General features: G+C 47.0%; 1 protein-coding gene across 1 annotated transcript in view; it reads left to right on the forward strand.

The window, feature by feature from the left end:
* LOC149356912 (uncharacterized) overlaps window positions 1-23,274 on the forward strand; it is an 84,408-nt gene extending 61,134 nt beyond the window's left edge. Inside the window, exons 22-32 of the mRNA XM_089577857.1 lie at window positions 2,443-2,498; window positions 7,384-7,502; window positions 9,161-9,271; window positions 10,830-10,971; window positions 12,039-12,227; window positions 13,559-13,618; window positions 13,722-13,789; window positions 14,535-14,600; window positions 17,356-17,463; window positions 17,881-17,955; window positions 22,868-23,274. Coding sequence (XP_089433983.1) covers window positions 2,443-2,498; window positions 7,384-7,502; window positions 9,161-9,271; window positions 10,830-10,971; window positions 12,039-12,227; window positions 13,559-13,618; window positions 13,722-13,789; window positions 14,535-14,600; window positions 17,356-17,463; window positions 17,881-17,955; window positions 22,868-23,087 — 1,214 coding nt within the window. The 3' untranslated portion in view covers window positions 23,088-23,274. The remainder of the gene's footprint in view (window positions 1-2,442; window positions 2,499-7,383; window positions 7,503-9,160; window positions 9,272-10,829; window positions 10,972-12,038; window positions 12,228-13,558; window positions 13,619-13,721; window positions 13,790-14,534; window positions 14,601-17,355; window positions 17,464-17,880; window positions 17,956-22,867) is intronic.
* The last annotated feature ends 533 nt before the right edge of the window (window positions 23,275-23,807 follow it).

Raw genomic sequence — 23,807 nt, forward strand, 5'->3', positions numbered from 1 at the left:
AACTATAATCCTATAATCCAGGGTGTCCACTGAGACATGTGAGACAGTTCTGCGTTATTTCCTTTCAAGTCCAATGTTCATTTCCTTGATTAGAGCACCTCTTTCTTCTGTCACTCCCACTTCCCTCATGGTGCTGTTCGGGTGTCCACCAAGATGCGAGACAATTACTGTGCCATTTCCTTTTCTCAGAAGTGTGTGGTGTTCAGAGATGTTTCCAACGAGCAAGGCGTCCTACCAAATGGGTGAACTACCTGGCAGGCTGCGACAGCGTTTCCACTAATAAAGGCAAAGCTTAAGCATCCTTCAATTTTTAGCAGTGACTGTTTGGCAATAGCTTACTCCTTTTTTTTTTTAATGAAAGCAGGTGTTTTCCCTTCAGCATATCCCAACACACAAGGGGGACCCTGGCTTCGAAAAAAATGTTTTTAAGAAGTCATAAATTATGCAATCTCTCCAGGACATGTGTTTTTGTGTGCTGATTCGCCTATGGACACTAAATCATTTCCAATAGAATTTTTGTGTCGTGCTATTTCAGTGTCAACAGCCGAATGATGGCTGTGACATCAAGGTGTGGTTATATGTCACATGAGGCTTGGAAGAACGTCAGTGTAATCGCTGATTCGTTATTCACTACAGTGCTGAAGCTAGCCTTCCTCAAGAGGAATAATAACAAGGAATGTGGAAGCAGTGATTATATTGCACTTTTTTCATGCCTCACATGGCCTATCACCACACTTTGATATCACAGTCATCGTTCGGCTGTGGAAACCAAAACCGAAACAGCACGCCAAAAAAATTGGTAGTAAATTATTTGGCAGTTGTAGGAGAATACCACGTGGTAATCCATGTATAGTAATGCATCATGCACTGCTACAAACAAGAAAACTTGCATCCAAAAGTTCTTTACTTGTTTAAGGTACTCCGGCTTATGTACAACTCTGCCAGAATGGGTCTTGGTCACTGCTTGCTGAAAAGCATGAAAATGGATAACCACTACCAAACATTTTAGATTTGAGGCTGCAGACTATTGAGGAGAGACATGTCAGGGTCGTTGCTGACTAGACAAACTTTGGGCTTTTATTCGGGGCTGGTGTTATTGCTTGACCTCAGAAGCAGTCTCGGACTTCTACTCATGTAATTTCACTTTGTTCATTGCTTTGTGCACTGGTCATTCCGTGTGCACTATTAGTGACCGTAGCTGCCTAGAAAGGGCTTGCAGCTTTGAATAACCAGACTGCTAGAAGGCTTGCCAAAGGAAGCAGATGGCAGCTTGATGCATTCCTGGTCCCAGCTGGGTGTTCTTGGCTCCGAAGAAATGTGCAGATAATGAGAACATCATGGAGGCAGGTGTTGAGGGCAGGTGACAGAAGGGCAGCTTCGGCTTGATTGAGCCTTGTTGCAAGCATGAATGGTATGAGGTGATGAGAGATCACACGGTAAGAAAGCATAGGAGAGGAGGTTTTTAATTGAAACGTCGTTAGCTGGGGAACCATGTGACACTGCATGAGACTGAGAAACTTGCAGTGGCTGAACACGGGGTGTAAGGCTTACTCAAATTTGCAAGGGTGGATGTCTCTTTGGCCGGCACACGCCGTCAGTGTGTGGCCGGCTCTGACACGTTTGCGAGGCTTTAATGCCACATTGAAGAACTTTATGCATATCGTTGCATTCTTAATGCAGGCGTGCAGACCTCCTTTATGTGCTCAGTTTGATTGAGTGTATGCTTCTTGTATGCTTTCAGCCACTCAGTGGCAGAATTGAGGGCACAAATGAAAAGCACTTTCCAAGAGGGCTCTTTTGGGTATTATGGTGTATTGGACCCAGTTGTGGTGCTGGTCAGTAGTGAAAGGGAGGAGAGCATGGTTGGGAAAGTGCAAGACACGTCATGGCAAACACGGGGGTAACTCTTTGTTGTGCATGTGGTCTGTACATTTGTGGCAGTTGCTTCCTGGCATTTTCAAATTCCGCTCTGCCTCATAACGTTGTCCTTTGTGTGGTGCAACTGATATGCATTGACACCTGCAGTGTTTGGCAAGTGGGCATCTGGAACCTGTTTTGGTGGGAAGAGACACTTCCGTGTTCCATAGAAGGAAAATCTCGGTAGCTTTATGATGTTCCTACGTTTTGTACCGTTAATGTGAGCATTAATAGTCTATTATCATTGCTGAGAAAGATAACCCCAAAAAAACCTGAATTTTGGAACTTTTTGTTCAATAACCTGATTTGTACTCAAATTTGAACTCAAAATTTTGTGCTGAATTTCAACCCTACCAAGGTGCGAAAAAAATATTTAAAAGCTAAAATTGAAAGGCCCTATTTATACATTCTCTTGTATATGTGTTGATTTTCTATGCATCTGCTGAGGAGGCCAGCTGTGTGTCCCTGGTGTCATCAGCTGTGCTGTGAGTGTGATGAATCTCTTTATTTTGTTTTTAATTGCAGCGGAAATTTTGACTGAAATCTACAAGAACAAGTTTGTGAAGCCATCTCCTATACAGGTGAGAACTGCACTGCTCTCGTGCAGCTTTTGCGAAAACAATAAAGGCGTGTTTGTTCCCTCTGCATTGGAAGCTTGATGATTGCAACTATTTCAGCTGAACTGATAATTGGCGAAGTTTCTTTAATCGTATCCAGTAGAACCTCTGTGTTAGTTCCCTGGTGCTACATTATCCCAGCTGGTACATTTTCTTGAGCCAGTCCTGCCCAAGCCCCCATAGGAAACCATGCAATACAAGGTAGTTGTTGTGTTGTCGTGTTGGGTTTAATGGCACATAGGCATCTAAGGCCATCATCTGCCAAGCACAATTATAGGAAATGTTTTCTGTGGGATTTAATAGAAATGTGGAAAGTGATGAGTGGTGTAAAGGGCCTAAAAAGTTTAACTACCTAGTAATAAAGGGGAAAACGAGATTTAGGAATGGCTAATGGTAAAAGCTTTTAAAAAAAGGCCAGGTAGCCTCAGCGGCCATCCTTGGCTGGGCAAGGATGTCGAGGATCCCAACCAATCAAATAAAAACCTCAGCCTTCTTCTCAGGAATGAGAAAGTGGCTGAGGTGTATCATGCAATAAAGCGAGCCAGTGGTTCAATATTTACAGTTTTTCAAGTACGCCTGCTTCTTTTAAAAAGCTAAAAATAGAAGGTATGTTAACAATGGCATTATCATCTAAGAGTAGTGCTGGATGAAAAAGAATGCATTCATTATAAAATTGACAAAAGTACTTTTTTCTTAGTTTTTCAAGTTTAACACAAGAGATTAAAATACGGTTAACCGTAAGTTCATCTCCGCATTCTTCGCAAACAGGTTTGTCTTGTTTTGTTAGCAGGAAGTTGTGCTTAAGGTGCATGTGGCGTATTCAGAGATGGCATAGGATCACTTCCTTGAAACGTTCCTGGTGCACACATGATTTAAATTCACCTAAAACCGGTTTAACCAAGTGTAATTTATTATTTACTTCACTGTTCCAAGCCGACTGTGATTTTCTCCTTAGTTTCCTTTCTACTAATTTCATGCAATCATTAAAGGGGTTTCAACTTTTTTATTTCCATGCCACGAGCTTTAGCAGCACACAAATCTGCTCTCTCATTGCCTTTTATTCTGACATGACTCGGGACCCAACAGAGTTTTATGTTTTGTTCTCGAGCTGTGGCTGTTGCTATGCTGTGTATGATGTCACCATGAATAGGGGTGATAGCGTTTCTAGAGTGGAGAGCTGTAAGCACACTTAAGGAGTCTGTGTAAATAATATTGTTTGGGATGTTCTCGTGTACTATTTTTACTATGGCCACACAGACTGCGTAACTTTCTGCAGTGAAGACGGATGCGCTCTGTGGAAGTCGTACTGTTTTCTCCGAATTGCCTCACACCACTGTGCTTCCTACATAGACATTTGTTTTTGAACCATCAGTGTAAAAATCCGTAAAACTACTGTATTTTTCTTCAAGTGCAAGGAATTCTTGTATTATATGTTGTTGTGGAGTTTGTTTTTACGAAACTACGTAAGGGTGAGAGCACAGATTGCAGGAAAATTGTACCATGGAGGCAGTGGATCTCGTCTTCGAGCGATGGCAGATGATGTGCCTAGTACACTGAGGTTTTGGCACATCTCTTCAAAATGCATGAGGAGTGGCCTTATAGCTAGTGGTTTTGTTAAACAGTGTTCTTGATGGGCGCTTTGTGACTATGGGGTTAACTTAGGTGTTTAGGCATCGAACGGATTTTTAAAATGCACGAGCATGTGAGCATGGTTCTGCGGTCTGTAAGTGATGGTTCATTGGTTTCTACATAAAGACTGTTTATGGGTGACGTCCTGTATGCACCGGTGGAAAGGTGCAAACCTAAGTTGTGTACTGGATCTAGTCGTTTAAGGTATCATGGTCTCATTGACCCATACACTATACATCCATAATCAAGAGTAGAGTGTACTACAGAGCGGTAAATTTTAAAAGGCATGTCCTGTCGGCACCCCAATGTTTTCGTCACAGTACTTTGAGTATGTTGAGCGATGGGGAGGCTTTCTTTTTTAGTGCATTTGTATGAGGCAGGAAAGTGAGTTTTTTGTCAAAGGTTACGCCAACGAATTTGTGTTCATTTTTTACGGGTAATGTGTTTTGTTGAGGTGTATAAATGGGTCGGCTTGTAGGCCTCCTTTGAGAGATAACATGATGGCTACTGTTTTCTGAGGAGAGAACTGGAATCTGTTTCTGTCTGCCCACGCTGCTAGTTTGTTTACTGCCAATTGTACTTGTCTCTCGCATGTTGATATTGTTGCCAGTGATCTGCACAGTTACAGGCATGCTTGCCATGTGCGTATCCGACGACCACCGGGACTGGGACATCAGCTTGCCTTTTGTCACCTTCGCGTATAACTCTTTGTGCCATGATACCGCTGGTTACTCTCCCTTCTACCTTCTCTTTGGACGAGACCCCTTACTGCCCTTTGACACTTTGCTGCCCACAGTCGGCCCTGTCACTACCTATGCGTGTGATGCTAACACCCGAGCAGACGCTGCCTGCCAGGCTGCTCGTCACAAGCTCTTCGCCTCCCAAGAGGCTCAAAAACACCGCTACGATGGTCTGCACAGTGATGTGCACTACCCTTCCGGATCTCTCGTCTTGCTGTGGCTCCCATCCCGTCGTGTGGGGTTATGTGAAAAACTTCTGCCACGCTACACAGGCCCTTATCGTGTATTACGGGCAGTGACCGACGTAACCTATGAGATCACGCCGCTCCACCCAAAGTCCCCATCCGCTCCACTGACATCTGAAGTCGTTCATGTGGCTCGCCTGAAGCCGTATCACCCACCTTAGACATCGCTCGCCTAACACCCCAAGCAACCACCGATATCCTTCGGACGGCCGACAGAGGTCTTTTTCGGATGTTCTGTACGTCTGCTGAACATCCGCAAACAGCCGGTAGACGTCCGTCGGCCGTCCAAAAGGTGGCCAAAGGTATACGGTTCGCCCGCCGACGGACGTCCAGTTGAGTACTTCCATTGGCGGATCTTTCTCGAATTGAAGCTTCAAAGCACAAGCTGATGGGCGAGTTGGTTATTCATTGTTTGATTTGAAGCAGCGCAAGGCCGAAAGCCAAAGAAGAGAGCAGAGAAGGAAACGGACGACACAGCGCTGACAGTTATTTCTGTCTCTTCACAGTGGACAACATTGAATTTCGGGAAAATTTCTTTGGATTTCTGGAGGTACTGGGCTGTCACATCGACCTGCACTCTTTACTGAGGGCGATCCTTTTTTTTGAGAAAGGGGAGCCATAAAATATATGTATTTTTTGGCTATGGTGCCAGCCACCCACCATGGAGCCCAACAAGGGGATGGGACAGGAACTTGCAAGCAAGTCCTGCCCATGCCAGCTGTACAGCCCAACTATAGCCAAATATGGCATAACACAGGTGGCCACACAAGGTTAACCCTAGCCGCCAGGAAAAAAAGGAAAATCTTAGTTAACAGGAGATGAAGAGTTGTTAGAAAGAAGTAGGAAAGTGAAAGATAGATGGGAGGACAGGAAAAGGCGACTGCTGATTTCCCCCGGCCGGGTCGGGCCAGAGGTGCCGTCTACGGGAAGCTGGGGCCAAAGTGCTGTGTTGCCTCCACCAAGGGGCCTTAAAGGTCCAAACACTCGGCATCAGCTCAACCACCAGGATCCCCTTTTCCCCAGACACGGCGATGCAACGCACGGCTAAGCGCGGATGCTCGGGTCCATGGTGGCGCACTGCTCACCATCATCCCCCTGCGGGGATGTCCCTGCGGATGCTCGGGATACCCCGTGGTGTCGCCACTCACCAACGTCTGCATGCTGCAGACGCCGCCCTGTTGGGCACAACAGAGGGTAGATATTACATCTCAGATGCGGAAGTGTTCCAGCATGCTACGTCAGCGCGGATGCTCGGGTCCATGGTGGCGCACTGCTCACCATCATCCCCCTGCGGGGATGTCCCTGCGGATGCTCGGGATACCCCGTGGTGTCGCCACTCACCAACGTCTGCATGCTGCAGACGCCGCCCTGTTGGGCACAACAGAGGGTAGATATTACATCTCAGATGCGGAAGTGTTCCAGCATGCTACGTCGCTAATGTCACGTCACGATGATCCTTGACCCTGTGCTGGCATTTTAACAGTCTATGTTTCGTTCGTGCAGAACAGCGACAGCAGCCAGCCAAAGCGGGACTATATACCCCATTGGCGGTTGACTGCCACCGTGTTCGACAGCTTCCGATATGTTCCGATGTTAACACCAAGTACACTTCGAGGCAATATATTGCGAGTCTTTGTGCTTCTCCATCACTGCTGCGGAGCGAGCACTAATAGCTAAAGCATAAAAACGAAACTATGCCGCGGCAAATGCCAAACGGACAGCACTGTTTGAGCCTGCAGCTTAAAGATGCCGTTTCTAGGTTCCAGTAGAGGAGGACTGTGTAAGAATTAAGTGGCTACTACAAAAACACCGCATAACCATGCACGCTTGGTGCTTTTGCACCATTAAAAATCGGAACACCATCGTTTCGGTAATCCAGCAGTGTAGCCAGGCCCTGTATTGTGAGGAAGGGTATTATTGCCTTTATACATTAGTTATCCACCCTTGCATATGTTGTACAACATGGATTCATCTGTGTGGCATGTCTGTGTTTAAGGTTCCCTTTTCTGTTCTGTCCTTGCATTATAAGTTCCTCTCAGGGTCATGGGCTTATAAAACAAGTAATTGCTATCTGTTGTAAACCAGTTTTTCTGTGTCCTCCTCTAGTGTCTCGAGGTACTTATGCCTGTATGTATCACACACCTCCTCACAAACTTCTGTTGGAGAGAATTCTGGCTGTGGTTAGCTGTCGTGAAGCACTGCCATCATTACCTTCGGTTTCTCTCTTCTGTGCAGAGCCAGGCCTGGCCACTTTTGCTGCAAGGGAGGGACCTCATTGGCATTGCGCAGACGGGCACAGGCAAGACCCTGGCATTCCTCTTGCCGGCCATGATCCACATCGACAGCCAGCCCGTGTGAGTCGCCATTACCAAATGCAGTGCGAAGAGAAAATTAAGCCTTGCACTACCACATCTGGGTACAGGTGCCGGGCTTTTAAAGTGTTAAGCAGGGCTCTCAGTACTTATTAGCCTCAGAAAATCACCAACAGCTTCCATAAGAATCTAAGGAACCCTGCATGCCTCTGCTGTAATCTCTTCCTGTCTAACATGCTTGCGAACAGAAGCATTCAGACGCTTGGCCGTTCAAGAAAGTGCACCAATTCAATGACAACTGGCTGTGGGGTGAAACAGTCTGCTGTATACTGCATTTATGTGTACATAACACAAGGAGGGGATTGGGACCTCATAAAAAAAAAATCAATAGTAATGCAATCTTGGCATGTTCAGGCCAACTACGGCTGAGTGCTCGGAAGAAATGGAACCGACATGCAAAAATACGGAAGTGATGAATGCTTTCATATTATTTGAGAAGCAACACTTAAGAAATGCGCGAGACATCGGGCACAGCAGAGTCTTCTCAGTTGGAAAAGTGAACGTTAATTTGTAGTCTGTGCATTTTTTCAGTCAAGAGGAAGAAATGGGTTTGGGCAGGGCATGTAATGCGAAGGCAGGATAATCGCTGGTCCTTAAGGGTAACGGAGTGGATTCCGAGAGAAGCCAAACATAGCATGTGACGGCAGAAAGTTAGGTTGGGCGGATGAGATTAAGAATTTTGTGGGGATAAGGTGGCCGCAATTAGCAATGGACTGGGTGAATTGGAGAGACATGGGAGAGGCCTTTGCTTTGCAGTGGGTGTAGTCAAGCTGATGATGATAGTGAACATTTCAGTGAAGCAGCATGTGAAATGGTTACTGATGACACAATTTCAGCTTTTTCCATTTATGTTTTTCTGCTTGGAGTCCCAGCAGTCCCATTGCTGATAATCTGTTTTAAACAGTGAGTTTGTAGCTTTGCTGTATATAGGTGTTTTCATTCTATATTTGTTCTGTTGGTTAGATTTGGTTTCCATTTCCCTAAGACAGGCGCTTAGAAAAAGTGTTTTTATTAATCAAGTCACAATTCTGAAGTTTTCAGCTAGCATGTATATTTGTGTGCCAATTCTAAATGTCATTTGATTTCATGTAAAATATGAGCTTGTGCTTTTAAATGTTATGAAAGTTTTTGGAGAGAGCATTTGAGAAATTTTGTTGCAGGAAATTTTGCTGAAATGCATGTCATTGACTTGCCTTGACATCAGGGAATGCAATAAGGGTAAAATTATCATCCTGCTTGTCATAAAAGTCGAGTTACAAGGTTTTGAAGTTGCCACTTCAGAAATGGAAAGAAAGGTTTGCATTCTTGTTTCTGGAGTGGCAAGCGCTATAATGCGCGTTTAAGCTATATCGCATTATTTTTAGATTTTTTTCGCCTGTTCACTGTAACGTGGTTTGACAGCACATACTTGTCTGGAACTTGTTTTCTGATCTACGTCGTGCCTATTTTGGTGTCTTTGTATGCATGGCTGCTGTATTTGCTACCAAGCAGCTTCACATGAGTGTTTATGCAAGTTGACCCTTAAATATGAGCACACGTAGGGAGCACTTGCGTGTGCCTTGTTCGCGTATCGTTAGCTGGTGTACAGAAGGCATTCGTCTTGTTCAAGCTTGCTCGTTATCTTGTGCTCGTCTGTGCAGGCCGAGGGAGGAGAGGACGGGGCCGTCGTGCCTGGTGCTTGCGCCCACTCGCGAGCTCGCTCAGCAGATTGAGCGCGAGGCCAAGAAGTACCACTACCGAGGAATCAGATGGTGCGTTGCTGTGGCTAACTTTTTTTATTTTGTTTTTGTTTTTAACCTTTGCTGTTGGTCTGCTGCCAGTTTTGAGTGAGGCTGGACGAATTGTTGAGTGCCTTTGGCTGTTCTAATTCCACTGAGTGACAGGGGTACCCATGCGATGACCCAGTGGCTTCCCCGTTTGGTTACTGAGCCGAGAGTCACGGGGTCGACTCGTGGCCGTGGCGGTCACATCTCGATGGAGATGAAATTCAAAAACACCCATGTGCTGCGTGATGTCGGCGCATGTTAAAGACCCCTAAGCAGTCAGAATTAGTCTGGGGCCCCCCCCACTACGGTGCCTCTCATGGTCCACATGCTGGTTTGGGAAATTAAACCTCGCGTAACACTGCCACTGAGTGACGAAGGTGTTGTCAGCTTGGAGTTTATGGGCAAGCTGCCTGCCATGAAGGAGTTCACTACACGTTGCTTTTCTCTTTTCTTTTTCTTTGCAGCTGCCAAATAGGGGTTGATCTTCTGTTGCCGGAATACGATCTTTCATGCTCACTGCACCCTGTAGCATGGCAGTTTCCCTCATATTTTTATCTATACATTGTTTGCACATCCAAAGATGCCTTCGATATAATGGTAGCATGTTAAGCATTGCATTACCAAAATTCATGAACATTGAAGGCGTTAAGGGGAGACATGGGGCTTTGGTGAAATTTTTTTTTATGCGAAGCATACTAAAATAGCCCAATCCAGTTCCTCGAGCGTGGCGGTGTCGTTACCATTGACCTTTCGTGACCTCCATGTCATACCACGTGATGCGTGACGTCACAGCAGATGAAAAACGGGGGCCCAGCTCGCGCCGTCGCGCGAGGCGTCGCGACCAAGTAGGACCATGTGATGCGTGACGTAACGACATAGGAGAAACAGGGCCCCAGCTCGCGCCGTCGCGCGAGGCGTCGCGACCAAGTAGGACCACGTGATGCGTGACATAACGACATAGGAGAAACGGGGCCCCAGCTCGCGCCATCGCGCGAGGCGTCGCGACCAATGTGTTTCCTGCTTCTGCCGCTAGGTGCGCTGTAGTGAACACCTGATGCTGGAGCGGCGGTATACAAGGGGGTGCGCCTGCCTCTGCTAGGCGTACACAGGATAGAGATGCCTCCCGGAGACAGGGCTGCTTGTTGGAATGAGAAGCAAAAGTTGCGGCGTGCTACAGAGACTGATGAAGAGCGTGACGAACGTCTAGCCAAGCGGCGTGCTCGATATGCAACTCGGCGACAATATGCTTCGCACCTGACTAGGCTTAACCTAAGCTAAGCCTCAGCCATTTTTTTTTTGTATCTAGACTTAAATGTTTCTGTGCAGAGTTCAGGCGTGAGCATTTGTGAACAACACTTTGTGCCACTGAAGTCCTGACGGACTCTGTCTATTCCAAACTCACCTAATGTCCCGTCTGGTTTTTTCTCGAACTGTAGTTCTGCACTTCGTAGCTGTGCGCAAGGAGAGAATGGGGATTTGTGTGTGCGTTTTGTGCATGGTGGTTGCAATGAAAGGCTGTCATATGACATCACTGTTCTTGCAGTGTGTGCATCTATGGAGGCGGCAGTCGGCGGGAGCAGATCCAGGCGGTCAACCTTGGCGTGGAGATCGTCATTGCCACGCCGGGCCGCCTCAATGATCTGGTCATGAACAAGATCATCGACCTCAATTACGTCACATTCTTGGTTAGTTCCATGGCATTTCAAGCTCATGTTCACATGTGCGCACTACGGCTAGGTCTTTCTGTGTGGACCGACTAGGGACTGGTCCCTCCATAAAGCAAGCACCTCCTCTGAACTTAAACTTTTTAAATATGTTCGGTCACGATTTCAGGAACCTTCAGGTTCGAATTGTGAGTTTCTACTGTGCAAACAAAATGAAGTGGCATGGCTGCTGGCGGCAGTTTCCTTGGTTAGCGTGGTTCTGGGCTGAAAAATTGAGCAGTAAATTTGGTGGTGCTTCTATATTTCAGTTGTGGCTATACATTTCAGTCGCGACTATAGATTGACTCTATGGGCTACACTATGAAGTTTAATGACAAGAAAAAAAAGCATGCCCATAATTTTTATTCGCAGCTATGTGGTCACGATGTCAGCGATGTGCGGACTGTGCACCGCCGCTCACTGCTTGCGGTGCATACCACAAGATTCGTGATCGCAACTTTGGCAATGTGCGAGCTAGCCGCGCACCGCAGCTTACTACTCGCAGTGTATACCGCACGATTAGCAATTGTGGCGTCGATGATGTACAGTAGGCACTTTATGCTGTAGTGTCGTGGGAGAGAGTTTGGATCATCCAAAATTCCGTACAGCCAGAGGATTTTACAAATTTGTATCATCGTGTAATTTGTGTTAACATTATTTGTATTGTTACTTGGCGGCCAGCCGAAGAATGAGGTGTGATGAACGATGGACAAGAGATGATTTAATGGCCGCTGGCCTAGCGCGGGCGCTCCGTCCCGCGGCACTGCCAGCTTCGTCTTCTTTGTGACGTTATCACGGAGATTATAGTGCATTGAGCAAGCACAAATTAATGGAGTCCAAAGAATCTGTCGGCTCCTGCACCTTCCATGAGGTGCCTGATGATTCCTTAGTTAAGTCTGAAATGTTGGGCCTATCCAAATGACCAAAGTCCGAAAAATTGGCTGGCTGCTGTATTACTGCTCATGAGCGACCGCTGGAATTATCTACAGTGCATAAAACGCTGTGGGCACTGATGGCTTTCATTTGCCTGTGTATGATGCTGCTGCCAGGTCCTGGATGAAGCCGATCGCATGCTGGACATGGGATTTGAGCCGCAGATCAAGAAAGTGCTGCTGGACATCCGGCCGGACCGGCAGACGGTCATGACCAGCGCCACCTGGCCTGAGGGCGTGCGTCGACTCGGCCAGCAGTATATGACAAACCCCTTCCAGGTTTTCATCGGCTCCCTGGACCTGGCTGTGAGTTATCGCAGTAGCCGTCATCTGTGCTTATACCGTGTACACTTGTGTGAGGCCTTGTCTATCCCAGCTTGGCAGTTGGTAATTTTAAAAGAATAGTCAGGAGAATTGCATTTCTCGTGTATCATTTAGCCTAAATGGCACCTGTTGCTGCGTTGTTTCATCATCGTCAGCCTCACTACGCCCACTGCAGGGCAACGGCCTCTCCCATGTCTCTCCAATTAACCCTGTCCTGTGCCAGCTGCGGCCACTGTATTCCCGCAAACTTCTTAATCTGCCCTCTTAACTTTCTGCCTCTCCCTGCTACGCTTGCCTTCTCCTGGAATCCACTCCGTTACCCATAAGGACCAGCGGTTATCTTATTATACTGTTATTTTATCTTATTATTATAGTTGCTGCATTGTTTACTTTCCTATATGCTGGGTGTTCGGACCAAAAAGCAGAAAATATTCATTTCTCTATTCCCGCCATTCCCTTCTGTGGAAAATCCTGTTGGGTGCATCTTGTACTAGCGGTGCATTTCCCTGTGACAGAGTGCCTTCTTACACAGTGTTTCTAGGCCTGATGTGCTTTGCATCAAAGCCACAGATGAAGGTGCTTTGAACCAGGGATCACTTGTAAGAAGGGGTCTAATCCTGTTGCCAGTTTACTGTCACTTGCATGATTGGAGGCATGACTGATTTCCGCAATGCCCTCGGCAGCAGAGTGAGCGTAAGAGCACGCCAAGTGAGAGCCGCCTCCAGCCGCATCATTGGCTGAACCGTCATTGCTTCAGTGGAATTCCGAATTCTAGTTTTTACATGTGCATGTCTCTGACTTAATTTTCACACAAAATAACTTCGGGTGATTTGCCCATTTGCCCTTCCTGGCGCTAAAGTCCCCCTGTGACTCTCAGTGCTCTTCGCTTTTTTAAGTACTGCCAATATTTGAAGCACGCTGTCACCTTTCTTCCGCTTCTCCAAACGAATGACTTTTGTGGATCCGTTCTCCACTTTTTGCCGGCAGTTGACGTCCATTTTGTTTCTGCATATATTCATGCATCTATGCCATGGCTCGCCTCTGCGTAACGTACTTCGGGTATCGAGCAAATTTTGCGTTATCCTGCTGCTGTAGAAACAGAAACAGCGATGCTCTCTAGTGCTCGCAGGTCATGGATGCAGCACGGTTGTCATTCATTGTGTATGGTGTCAAATGGAAGAAAATTGCATGAAGGGTGCTGGATATTATTGAATTTTTCCACAACAGTAGTGCGGCAGATAACATTGGCATGTTTTTTTTCGTACCCTTGGATGTGCGCTGCTTTGCATTGAATGTGCACATTTTTTTTCCAGGCTGTGCACACTGTCACGCAGACTATCATCATGTGTGACGAAACCGAAAAGCGGGAGCAGGTAAAGTGGCGTGCCCTTTGCTGGCTGCATTTTGCTTGACTTGTTGCTAGGAATGTGATTTTACTGAATGGAATTTTGTTTTTTTTTTGTTTGCTTTTCACAGCTGAAAGCCTTCCTGGACTCCATGCAGCCAGAGGACAAAGTGATTGTGTTCCTCGACAGAAAGGCCATGTGAGTGCCATGGCCACTCTCCTTTCTGCCAGTCTTTGCGAAATCCGAACGTATCCATCAGATCGCACCCTGCACTTGCTGCCGTTGCTTTCATACCAGGGGTCGACATTTTTTTTTTGTGCCTCTGGGTAACTGTAATGGTTGCCAAAAAGTGCTGAGGAGGAAGCTTCCATCCCTTATTGGATAACATGCATGCAAAAAGCATAATGATGCATGGTCCCTCAGAAAATGCCCAAACTGAATTAGCAGTGAATTAGTGAAAAACTATCAAATGTTGTCATTGTGCTGCACAGTCTGAGAACACAGCCATAGCTGTAACGCTGAGCTACATGTGTGGTGAAAAAGTCTCGGTTACAGGAAACGACTTTGCTCACATAGCATCCCCCTTCTCCTCTCCTATTCCTCTCCCCTCACACTCCTTCACTTTGTGGATGTCGATGCCAGCTTCATGAAACTTTACAAATCTGTGGGATGGTGGCATGCTTTGTGCGTTCTCCAGGTGACCGAAATCGGCCGGAACCCTCCACTGCGGCGTCCCTCATAGCCTGAGCCGCTTTGGGATGTTAAACCCCATAAACCAAATGTTTTCTAGGTGATAAAAGCTCAGTTTTCATTAAAGGTAGCGTCTTTGTCGAATGCCAAAATGCAGATATCTCTTGATAGAGACCAAGTTCAGTTTGCCGTCATTCTCTTATAATCCTAGTGCCCAGCTGAGTGTACTAAATTTGGGCTTGTGTCCGTGCAGGGTGGACCACTTGTCGAGTGACTTTATCTTGGCAGGAGTCAACTGTGACTCCATACATGGGGGAAGGTGAGGTGCACAAAGCAGTCTCTATGGTTGCCTCTTTTTTTTTTTTTCAGTGTGTTGTCCCGAGGTCTGTTGTGTTTTACCTGTGTGCTCTGTTCGTAGCCGTGTGTACAGCCTTATTATTTTATCATTTGCCACCTGGGGCAAGTTGACCGATGTATGGCAGTTTAGACGGTAGGCTGTCGTGTTTTCAGATCCGCTGTTTTTGGCCACATGGCTGTGCTGTGGTGGATGTTAAGAAGTAATTACTTCCTTTCTACTCCTTTTTAATCCCTCCTATTTGCGTATCCTGGACTCGAGATAGCATGCATAATAGCGCACCCTGAACTTGGCACACACAATTGCAAGCCGACGCCCCTCCCCAATCTCAGGTGGGAAAAAAAAAAGCATCCACATTCCACAACTCAAGCTTATTTTAACAAAGTTTTTTCTGAACTGACTACTAGTCCTCACTAGTGTTGCTGCCGTCGTAGCTGCTGTGGACCCACAGCACACAAAATGACATTGCTTGGAACAGCTGCGCAAGCCGAATTCTCTACACAGTTTTCAGGGATGCTTACTTTACACATCTGTTTGGAAAACTTCGTCTCCGGCTGGAATTCTTCCCGACTTAGGCCCACGAAAACCGCGGCTTTTGGAGGCGCATACAAAAATTTAGGCGCCCCACAGTTGCAACTGCTGCACTTCTCGGCCACGTCGAATTTCCGGCCGGCCGCACGCTTGCCGTGTTCAAAAGCAAACTCCCAGCCGTGTAGCTATTCAGGTGCTTGCATATCATGCTAAAAATTGCAATGCCCAGCGGCAGCACACGAAAGTCACAAGTACGGTGAACTAACATGCTGCCACAGCGCCTGTGCCTTTTACATCCACAAAAAGCTGGAGCTACCGTATAATGCGGAAAATAGGTCGAGGCAGAATATAGGTCAACCCCCTTACCTTGAAGCAAAAAAGTCAACTTAAAAATTATGAGGCATAAAACTTCATTTTATTCACTGGTGCCACCAGACTCGTAGCCTCCTCATTCTTCCGAGCTGTCTGAGCTCTCGTCCGAAGACGACTGATTCGCGCTGGCTGCGTCCCACAGCAAGTAGTCCTCGGTACCGTCTAACGAGTTGCTAATGCACCATTTCTTGAATTCCCGCACCACCATATCGTCGGGCAGCGAGCACCAAGCCTGAGCCACCCAGGTGGCCACAGTGGCGAGAGGCGGCCTGCGCAGCCGGCCGGTGGGAGGGTTGTCGCCCGCCATTCACTGATTGTAGAGTTCACACACACAGTCTTTGAAGGGCTTATTCAGCACGACGTCTAGTGGCTGAAGTGTTGAAGTCATGCCCCCTGGAATGACAACAAGCTCCGTCCTCCTGTCGCGGAGCGCCTGCTTCACACCCGTGGTCAAGTGCCCGCGAAAGGCATCCAACACGAGCGTGCTCGGACACCGCAGGAGTGCGCCGGGTCGTCGATTCTAGACGGTGTTAATCCAGCTCACCATGAGGGCCTCGTCCATATAGCCTTTTTCGTTCACGCGAACGATAACGTCCCACGAGAAAGCTTCTTTCGGCAGCGTCTTCCGCTTGAAGATTATATATGGGGGCAGCTTTCTGCCATCTGCAGTGCACGCGAGCATTACCGTGAAGCGCGAATGCTCGTTTCCTGTCGAAAGGAGCTTAAGTTCCTTCGCGCCACGTTCGCACACTGTGGTGGACGACGGCATGTCGAACCACACCGGCGTTTCATCGGCGTTGACGATCTGTCCCAGCAAGTAGCCATGCTGCTGCCGGAGACGGATAACATACCGCTGGAATTCGACCAGCTTGTCCTCGTATGCCTCTGGAAGCTTCTGGCAGATTGATGTGCGCCGGCGAAGTGCAAATCCTTTGCGTCGCATGAAGCGATGAACCCAGTAAATGGAGCCCTTGAATTGCTCCTGGGACAGTCCGGGTTCACGGGCAAGCTCGATAGCTGTGATGCGGATAAGCTCTGCTGTCACTGGCAAGGATCTGGCACGATGCTCGCGGACGAAATCCGCCACCCTGTCTTCGAGCTCAGGATGCACCGCGCGACGCCCGCGAAAGGACGTTTTCCGCGCGTTGCAGGCAGAAAGCTCGATTTTCTGCGCTCGCCAGTCATCATCATCATCATCAGCCTGACTACACCCACTGCAGGGCAAAGGCCTCTCCCATGTCTCTCCAATTAACCCTGTCCTTCGCCAGCCGCGGCCACCATATTCCCACAAATTTCTTAATCTCATCCGCTTGCCAGTACTGGACGCTCTTCTCCGAGACGCCAAAGTGGCTGGGCGGACATGTTCCCATACTCTTCGGTGAATTCGATAACTTTTAACTGCCGCGGTGAACTGACGTCGAGTACCGGTACTCATTTTGCGGGCTGTCACGAAATTAATATGTTACAACGCCAGAACGATTACCGCCGTCAACGTTTAGCCGTGTCGGTTGACAAAGAGGAAGGAAAGAATCATCAACATGGAAGCGATAACGATGTGGATGCCGAAATGTCCGCGGCTCACACACGTTGCCAGACGAGTATTCAGTTTGTGCCAAAGGCCGGTATATAAGTCGAGGGGTGACCTTTTGGTAATATTTTTCGGACAAAACCTCAACCTATATTCCGCACTAAACGGTAGTTCAGGTCCTGTGCAAGCCTGCTTATCTCTCTTCCAGTTTACCTTGCTGCGACAGTATAGGCATCGCTGCAAGGAAGTGTTCTCGCATTCATTTTGTGTGCGCTCGTGACCTTGCAGGCAACAGTGCGACCGGGAGCAAGCTCTCGAAGACTTCCGTGACGGGAGAGTGCGGATACTGATCGCCACTGATGTTGCAGCGCGAGGGTTGGACATCAAGGATGTGACGTGAGTGAATAGTGCTTGGTGGTCTAGCACCATGGGTGCAGTCGTCTTATTTTGGAGATCCTTTCTGCTGCTAAATGTCGAAACATGAGTTGTTACCTTGACAGAACTGTTGCACCACAGCCTATTCCATTGCAGATCAGTAGCCCATAGGAATTGCAAAAATCTCCATCAGAACTTCTGTGCACCCACATTCAGTGTGCACATGAAGCAGGAGAAAGCTCATGTACCTCATGCACATTTTTTTGTTTTGTTACTAGTGAGCAGGAAAACTTCAGAAATTTTACAGTAACTCCGGAGCTATGTTTCACTAAATTTTAGTGCAGGCACAATATTCTTCACTGAACTTTGTTGCCCACATTGTTAAGTTCGTGATGTGGCTGATGGCATGACGTAACCCTCTCTTTATATTGACTGCAGGCACATATTCAATTATGATTTTCCTCGGAACGTCGAAGAATACGTTCATCGAGTGGGCCGCACGGGCCGAGCAGGGTAAGAGTCTTCCTTCTATTTTTTTTTTTCTCAGATGTGTCATGTGCTGTCTTTCATCGCCTCTCAGGGACCATGCAGCAACAGTCTGTAACAAGTCAAGCACACCTATTGGGGGTCTGTGTCGACTTGAGCGAGTGCTGCAAGTTGCGGCAGTTGACTTATATATGCTGCAACATTCAGTATGATTAAATTACCTTAAGTGAGCTCTGCAAAATAATTTGAGCAAAGCTGCTAGACTGTTTGTTTTTCTTTTTGACACCACATTATAAAAAGTTCCTCCTCCGAAAAAGCTTTCAAGATTTCGTAGAAAAATGTGTGAAATGTGGTGCTCCTTAATGTGCAGGAAAATTCACGGCTTTTTTCGCAGTGTTTTGTGGGGCTGTTTTATGGTCCATACCTGTAGCATATTTTCAAAGAGCGAAATGCCTTCACCATTTTTCGGGCTTACATTCGCCTGTCGTGATTTCTAGAATGTTGAAAGTTGCACCTCACCGTGATGCCAGGAATGTGTCTTCCTGTGACACTTTCTTATTGGCTCATTGAAAGTGGGAAGTGTTTTGGCTAACCAGGGGCTAAATTCACAAAGCTAACAGCAGCTTCTGACTGCTCAGTGCTGGCCCTGGGCATTTTATTAATCGCTACTATAACTAGCCAGCTTAGAGGCAATGGCTAGTCACTTGTTTAAAGTGTTGGGTGGCTTTATGAGTTGGTCATTTTGCTTTCACTCGTAGGGTTGCTGTGTGTCTATGATTGCGTTTTAGCAAAGCTAGCCAATGGTCGTTGGTGGGTAAAACTCTCATAGGAGAAGATAAGTACTTTTCAGTTGAAGACGAGCAATTAGAGGTGTTGCTACTTCAACAGATCTTTCTTGTAGAATGGAACGCCAGGCCATTGTGTGGAGCGGATACATTGAAATTCCAGCTGCCAGTTTTGTTCTTGGAAGGGCTGGAAGATCACTTCTAATCGTGGAATGTTATCTAAAAGGTTCGAACATGCCCCAAATTGTTCCTTAGAGGGCAGCTGGAGAGGTCTTAGAATTCTAAGAGTTTAAAAGGACCGGGTGTGTGAAGCATGCAGATAAAGCCTGCGAAATCGTTTTGCGCTAGCATTTGCAATGGTGCCGTAATCGCCGAATAAAGTGGTGGAGGGTTTCAGACTTCTGTGCAGTGCATAGTGTTGGGAAGAGGTCCCAATAATGATGTCACGTACAGCGGTGCTATGTTTCCAGTGAAGAAACAATTGTTTGATAGAAGCAAACCAGCGCCATGTAAGGTGAAGCTCACGAAGCATTGCTTGATGGCATTGGAGGATGCATAGAGCATGCAGGCGAAGACAGCGGACATCTGAAGTTTCGGTGACAGAGATGCCATTACGAGTTTCCCCGCATTCTCCTACACAGTGAGGAGAAGCCTGATCATTGTTGCAGTTATAATCGATGATTACATCACCATTTTTAATGGTAGCATAAAAATACTTTGCATGCTTTACCTAGAAGCTTCATAGATTCTGCCCCGCCGTGGTGGCTCAGTGGTTACGGCGCTCGGCTGCTGACCCGAAAGACGCGGGTTCGATCCCGGCCGCGGCGGCTGAATTTCTTGCCCGTGTGCTGTGCGATGTCAGTGCACGTTAAAGAACCCCAGGTGGTCGAAATTTCCGGAGCCCTTCACTACGGCGTCTCTCATAGCCTTAGTCGCTTTGGGACGTTAAACCCCAATAAACCAACCAAACCAAACCAGCTTCATAGATTCGATTTCTTGAGTAGCCTCAAATTCTCAAAAAACCATTTCAGCTTCCCTTTAAAGAACCAGTTTCGGTCCCTATTGCTGCAACGCTCGCAATAAGTGCAATAAACATGTCCTTGTATCAAATCTGGTGGCTGGCGACACCTACAGCTTTGTCATTCCAAATATTAGCTAGTCATTTTTTCTCTCTTTTAATGAAGAGGAGGCCGCCGTGGTGGCTCAGTGGTTATGGTGCGCGGCTGCTGACCCGAAATACATTGGTTCGATCCAGGCCGCGCCGGTCGAATTTCAATGGAGCCGAAATTATAGAGGCCCGTGTGCTGTGCGATGTCAGTGCACGTTAAAGAACCCCAGGTGGTCGAAATTTCCGGAGCCCTTCACTACGGCGTCTCTCATAGCCTTAGTCGCTTTGGGACGTTAAACCCCAATAAACCAACCAAACCAAACCAGCTTCATAGATTCGATTTCTTGAGTAGCCTCAAATTCTCAAAAAACCATTTCAGCTTCCCTTTAAAGAACCAGTTTCGGTCCCTATTGCTGTGGCGCTCGCAATAAGTGCAATAAACATGCCCTTGTATCAAATCTGGTGGCTGGCGACACCTACAGCTTTGTCATTCCAAATATTAGCTAGTCATTTTTGCTCTCTTTTAATGAAGAGGAGGCCGCCGTGGTGGCTCAGTGGTTATGGTGCGCGGCTGCTGACCCGAAATACATGGGTTCGATCCAGGCCGCGGCGGTCGAATTTCAATGGAGCCGAAATTATAGAGGCCCGTGTGCTGTGCGATGTCAGTGCACGTTAAAGAACCCCAGGTGGTCGAAATTTCCGGAGCCCTTCACTACGGCGTCTCTCATAGCCTTAGTCGCTTTGGGACGTTAAACCCCAATAAACCAACCAAACCAAACCAGCTTCATAGATTCGATTTCTTGAGTAGCCTCAAATTCTCAAAAAACCATTTCAGCTTCCCTTTAAAGAACCAGTTTCGGTCCCTATTGCTGTGGCGCTCGCAATAAGTGCAATAAACATGTCCTTGTATCAAATCTGGTGGCTGGCGACACCTACAGCTTTGTCATTCCAAATATTAGCTAGTCATTTTTGCTCTCTTTTAATGAAGAGGAGGCCGCCGTGGTGGCTCAGTGGTTATGGTGCGCGGCTGCTGACCCGAAATACATGGGTTCGATCCAGGCCGCGGCGGTCGAATTTCAATGGAGCCGAAATTATAGAGGCCCGTGTGCTGTGCGATGTCAGTGCACGTTAAAGAACCCCAGGTGGTCGAAATTTCCGGAGCCCTTCACTACGGCGTCTCTCATAGCCTTAGTCGCTTTGGGACGTTAAACCCCAATAAACCAACCAAACCAAACCAGCTTCATAGATTCGATTTCTTGAGTAGCCTCAAATTCTCAAAAAACCATTTCAGCTTCCCTTTAAAGAACCAGTTTCGGTCCCTATTGCTGTGGCGCTCGCAATAAGTGCAATAAACATGTCCTTGTATCAAATCTGGTGGCTGGCGACACCTACAGCTTTGTCATTCCAAATATTAGCTAGTCATTTTTGCTCTCTTTTAATGAAGAGGAGGCCGCCGTGGTGGCTCAGTGGTTATGGTGCGCGGCTGCTGACCCGAAATACATGGGTTCGATCCAGGCCGCGGCGGTCGAATTTCAATGGAGCCGAAATTATAGAGGCCCGTGTGCTGTGCGATGTCAGTGCACGTTAAAGAACCCCAGGTGGTCGAAATTTCCGGAGCCCTTCACTACGGCGTCTCTCATAGCCTTAGTCGCTTTGGGACGTTAAACCCCAATAAACCAACCAAACCAAACCAGCTTCATAGATTCGATTTCTTGAGTAGCCTCAAATTCTCAAAAAACCATTTCAGCTTCCCTTTAAAGAACCAGTTTCGGTCCCTATTGCTGTGGCGCTCGCAATAAGTGCAATAAACATGTCCTTGTATCAAATCTGGTGGCTGGCGACACCTACAGCTTTGTCATTCCAAATATTAGCTAGTCATTTTTGCTCTCTTTTAATGAAGAGGAGGCCGCCGTGGTGGCTCAGTGGTTATGGTGCGCGGCTGCTGACCCGAAATACATGGGTTCGATCCAGGCCGCGGCGGTCGAATTTCAATGGAGCCGAAATTATAGAGGCCCGTGTGCTGTGCGATGTCAGTGCACGTTAAAGAACCCCAGGTGGTCGAAATTTTCGGAGCCCTTCACTACGGCGTCTCTCATAGCCTTAGTCGCTTTGGGACGTTAAACCCCAATAAACCAACCAAACCAAACCAGCTTCATAGATTCGATTTCTTGAGTAGCCTCAAATTCTCAAAAAACCATTTCAGCTTCCCTTTAAAGAACCAGTTTCGGTCCCTATTGCTGCAACGCTCGCAATAAGTGCAATAAACATGTCCTTGTATCAAATCTGGTGGCTGGCGACACCTACAGCTTTGTCATTCCAAATATTAGCTAGTCATTTTTGCTCTCTTTTAATGAAGAGGAGGCCGCCGTGGTGGCTCAGTGGTTATGGTGCGCGGCTGCTGACCCGAAATACATTGGTTCGATCCAGGCCGCGCCGGTCGAATTTCAATGGAGCCGAAATTATAGAGGCCCGTGTGCTGTGCGATGTCAGTGCACGTTAAAGAACCCCAGGTGGTCGAAATTTTCGGAGCCCTTCACTACGGCGTCTCTCATAGCCCGAGTCGCTTTGGGGCGTTAAACCCCATAAACCAAACTAAACTAGCCAGGCATCAGAATTCTGGAGCTTATAATTTTTTTCATGTGATTTGTCTCTTGTTTAGGTAACAAGAAAAGTTTTAAGAACAGACTACTGTTTTTTATCGTGAGGTCATTCTGCGCCGCAGTCCTAAATGAGGCCCGAGCTTCACTGCTTCACTGCACTGTTTCCGCCTGTAGTATCCTACATTGTAGGATGGCTTAAAAGTCAGTGTGGAGAAAAAATTTCCACCAGTAAGAGGATGATTCTGAATTCTGAAGTGAAATAAACATGTTATATCAAGAAATGTTTTGATCTGATCAAATTTCTGAAGTTGCGGCATATATGGGTTAAAGTACTCTAGTGTACTTCAAGTGTTTTGTATTGATTTTTTTTGCCTGTTGTTGATGGCAGGCATCAGCTGATGCAGTTACTGAGGTGAAATGCTTGCCTCCTTTTGCTGTTCTTGCAGGCGCCGTGGTGAGTCGATCACACTGGTTACTCGTGAGAACTGGAGACAGGCTCGGGAGCTAATCAGCATCCTGGAAGAGGCCAACCAGGAGGTTCCTCATGAACTGTATTCCATGGCTGAACGGTTCGATGCCTGGAAGAAGCGACGCGATGACAAGGAGCGTGGCAACCGAGGCGGGGGCGGTTTCCGAAGAGGTGGCGGTGGCCATAGCCGGTGGTGAAGGGCTGGCCTGTTCACCATGCGCATTTTCATAAGCCCCACATGGACCGTCGCAAATTTCATTAAATTATAGTGCCTCATTTAGGTCAAGAGTGCAGTATCATGCAAACTCGATTTTGATTAGACTGTGTTGTCAATTTGTTTTTTACTTTGTGATGATGGTGCCCAGACCTGATTTTGTAGAGTTGCAATTCTTGTTTTTTGATATATATAAGTCTAATCAAAAAAGTGCTTCAATAGTTTAGTTGCTGACAACTTTTTCTTATTGTCTAGCTTGATGTGCAGTTTCGAACTTATGAGGGTTGCAGATGTTTAAACGCTTTGGTTTGAGTTAAATTCAATGATCGCTCCAATAGTTCACTTTCGACCTTTTTCTTTGACTGAGGCTTAGCAAAGTATGTCCGACTGTCCATCTGCATATTGCAGGCTGTAAATATAAAGCACAGATTTGTGTGTGCATTTGATACTTGACTTGCAAGGAGCTCCACCCAGACTTCAGTCTGTTTGCCCTTCACTACGGTGAGCTAGGTGGTTCCTTAGTCAAGAGCAGACATCCGGTCCTCTGCAGATGAAAATGCATTGATGTACAGTTTGTTCACATGTATCAACAGGTTATACCTAGGGGTTTTTCGGTTTAAACCAAAAGAAAAGGTAAGAGTACACTAAATTCAGTTTTAACTAACAAACAAAGGCAGTGGTTTAGCTCAGCTAGGCCAGGATA

Source organism: Amblyomma mixtum, chromosome 3 (genome assembly GCF_055824585.1).
Source record: "Amblyomma mixtum isolate Tamu chromosome 3, ASM5582458v1, whole genome shotgun sequence".
NCBI lineage: Eukaryota > Metazoa > Arthropoda > Arachnida > Ixodida > Ixodidae > Amblyomma > Amblyomma mixtum.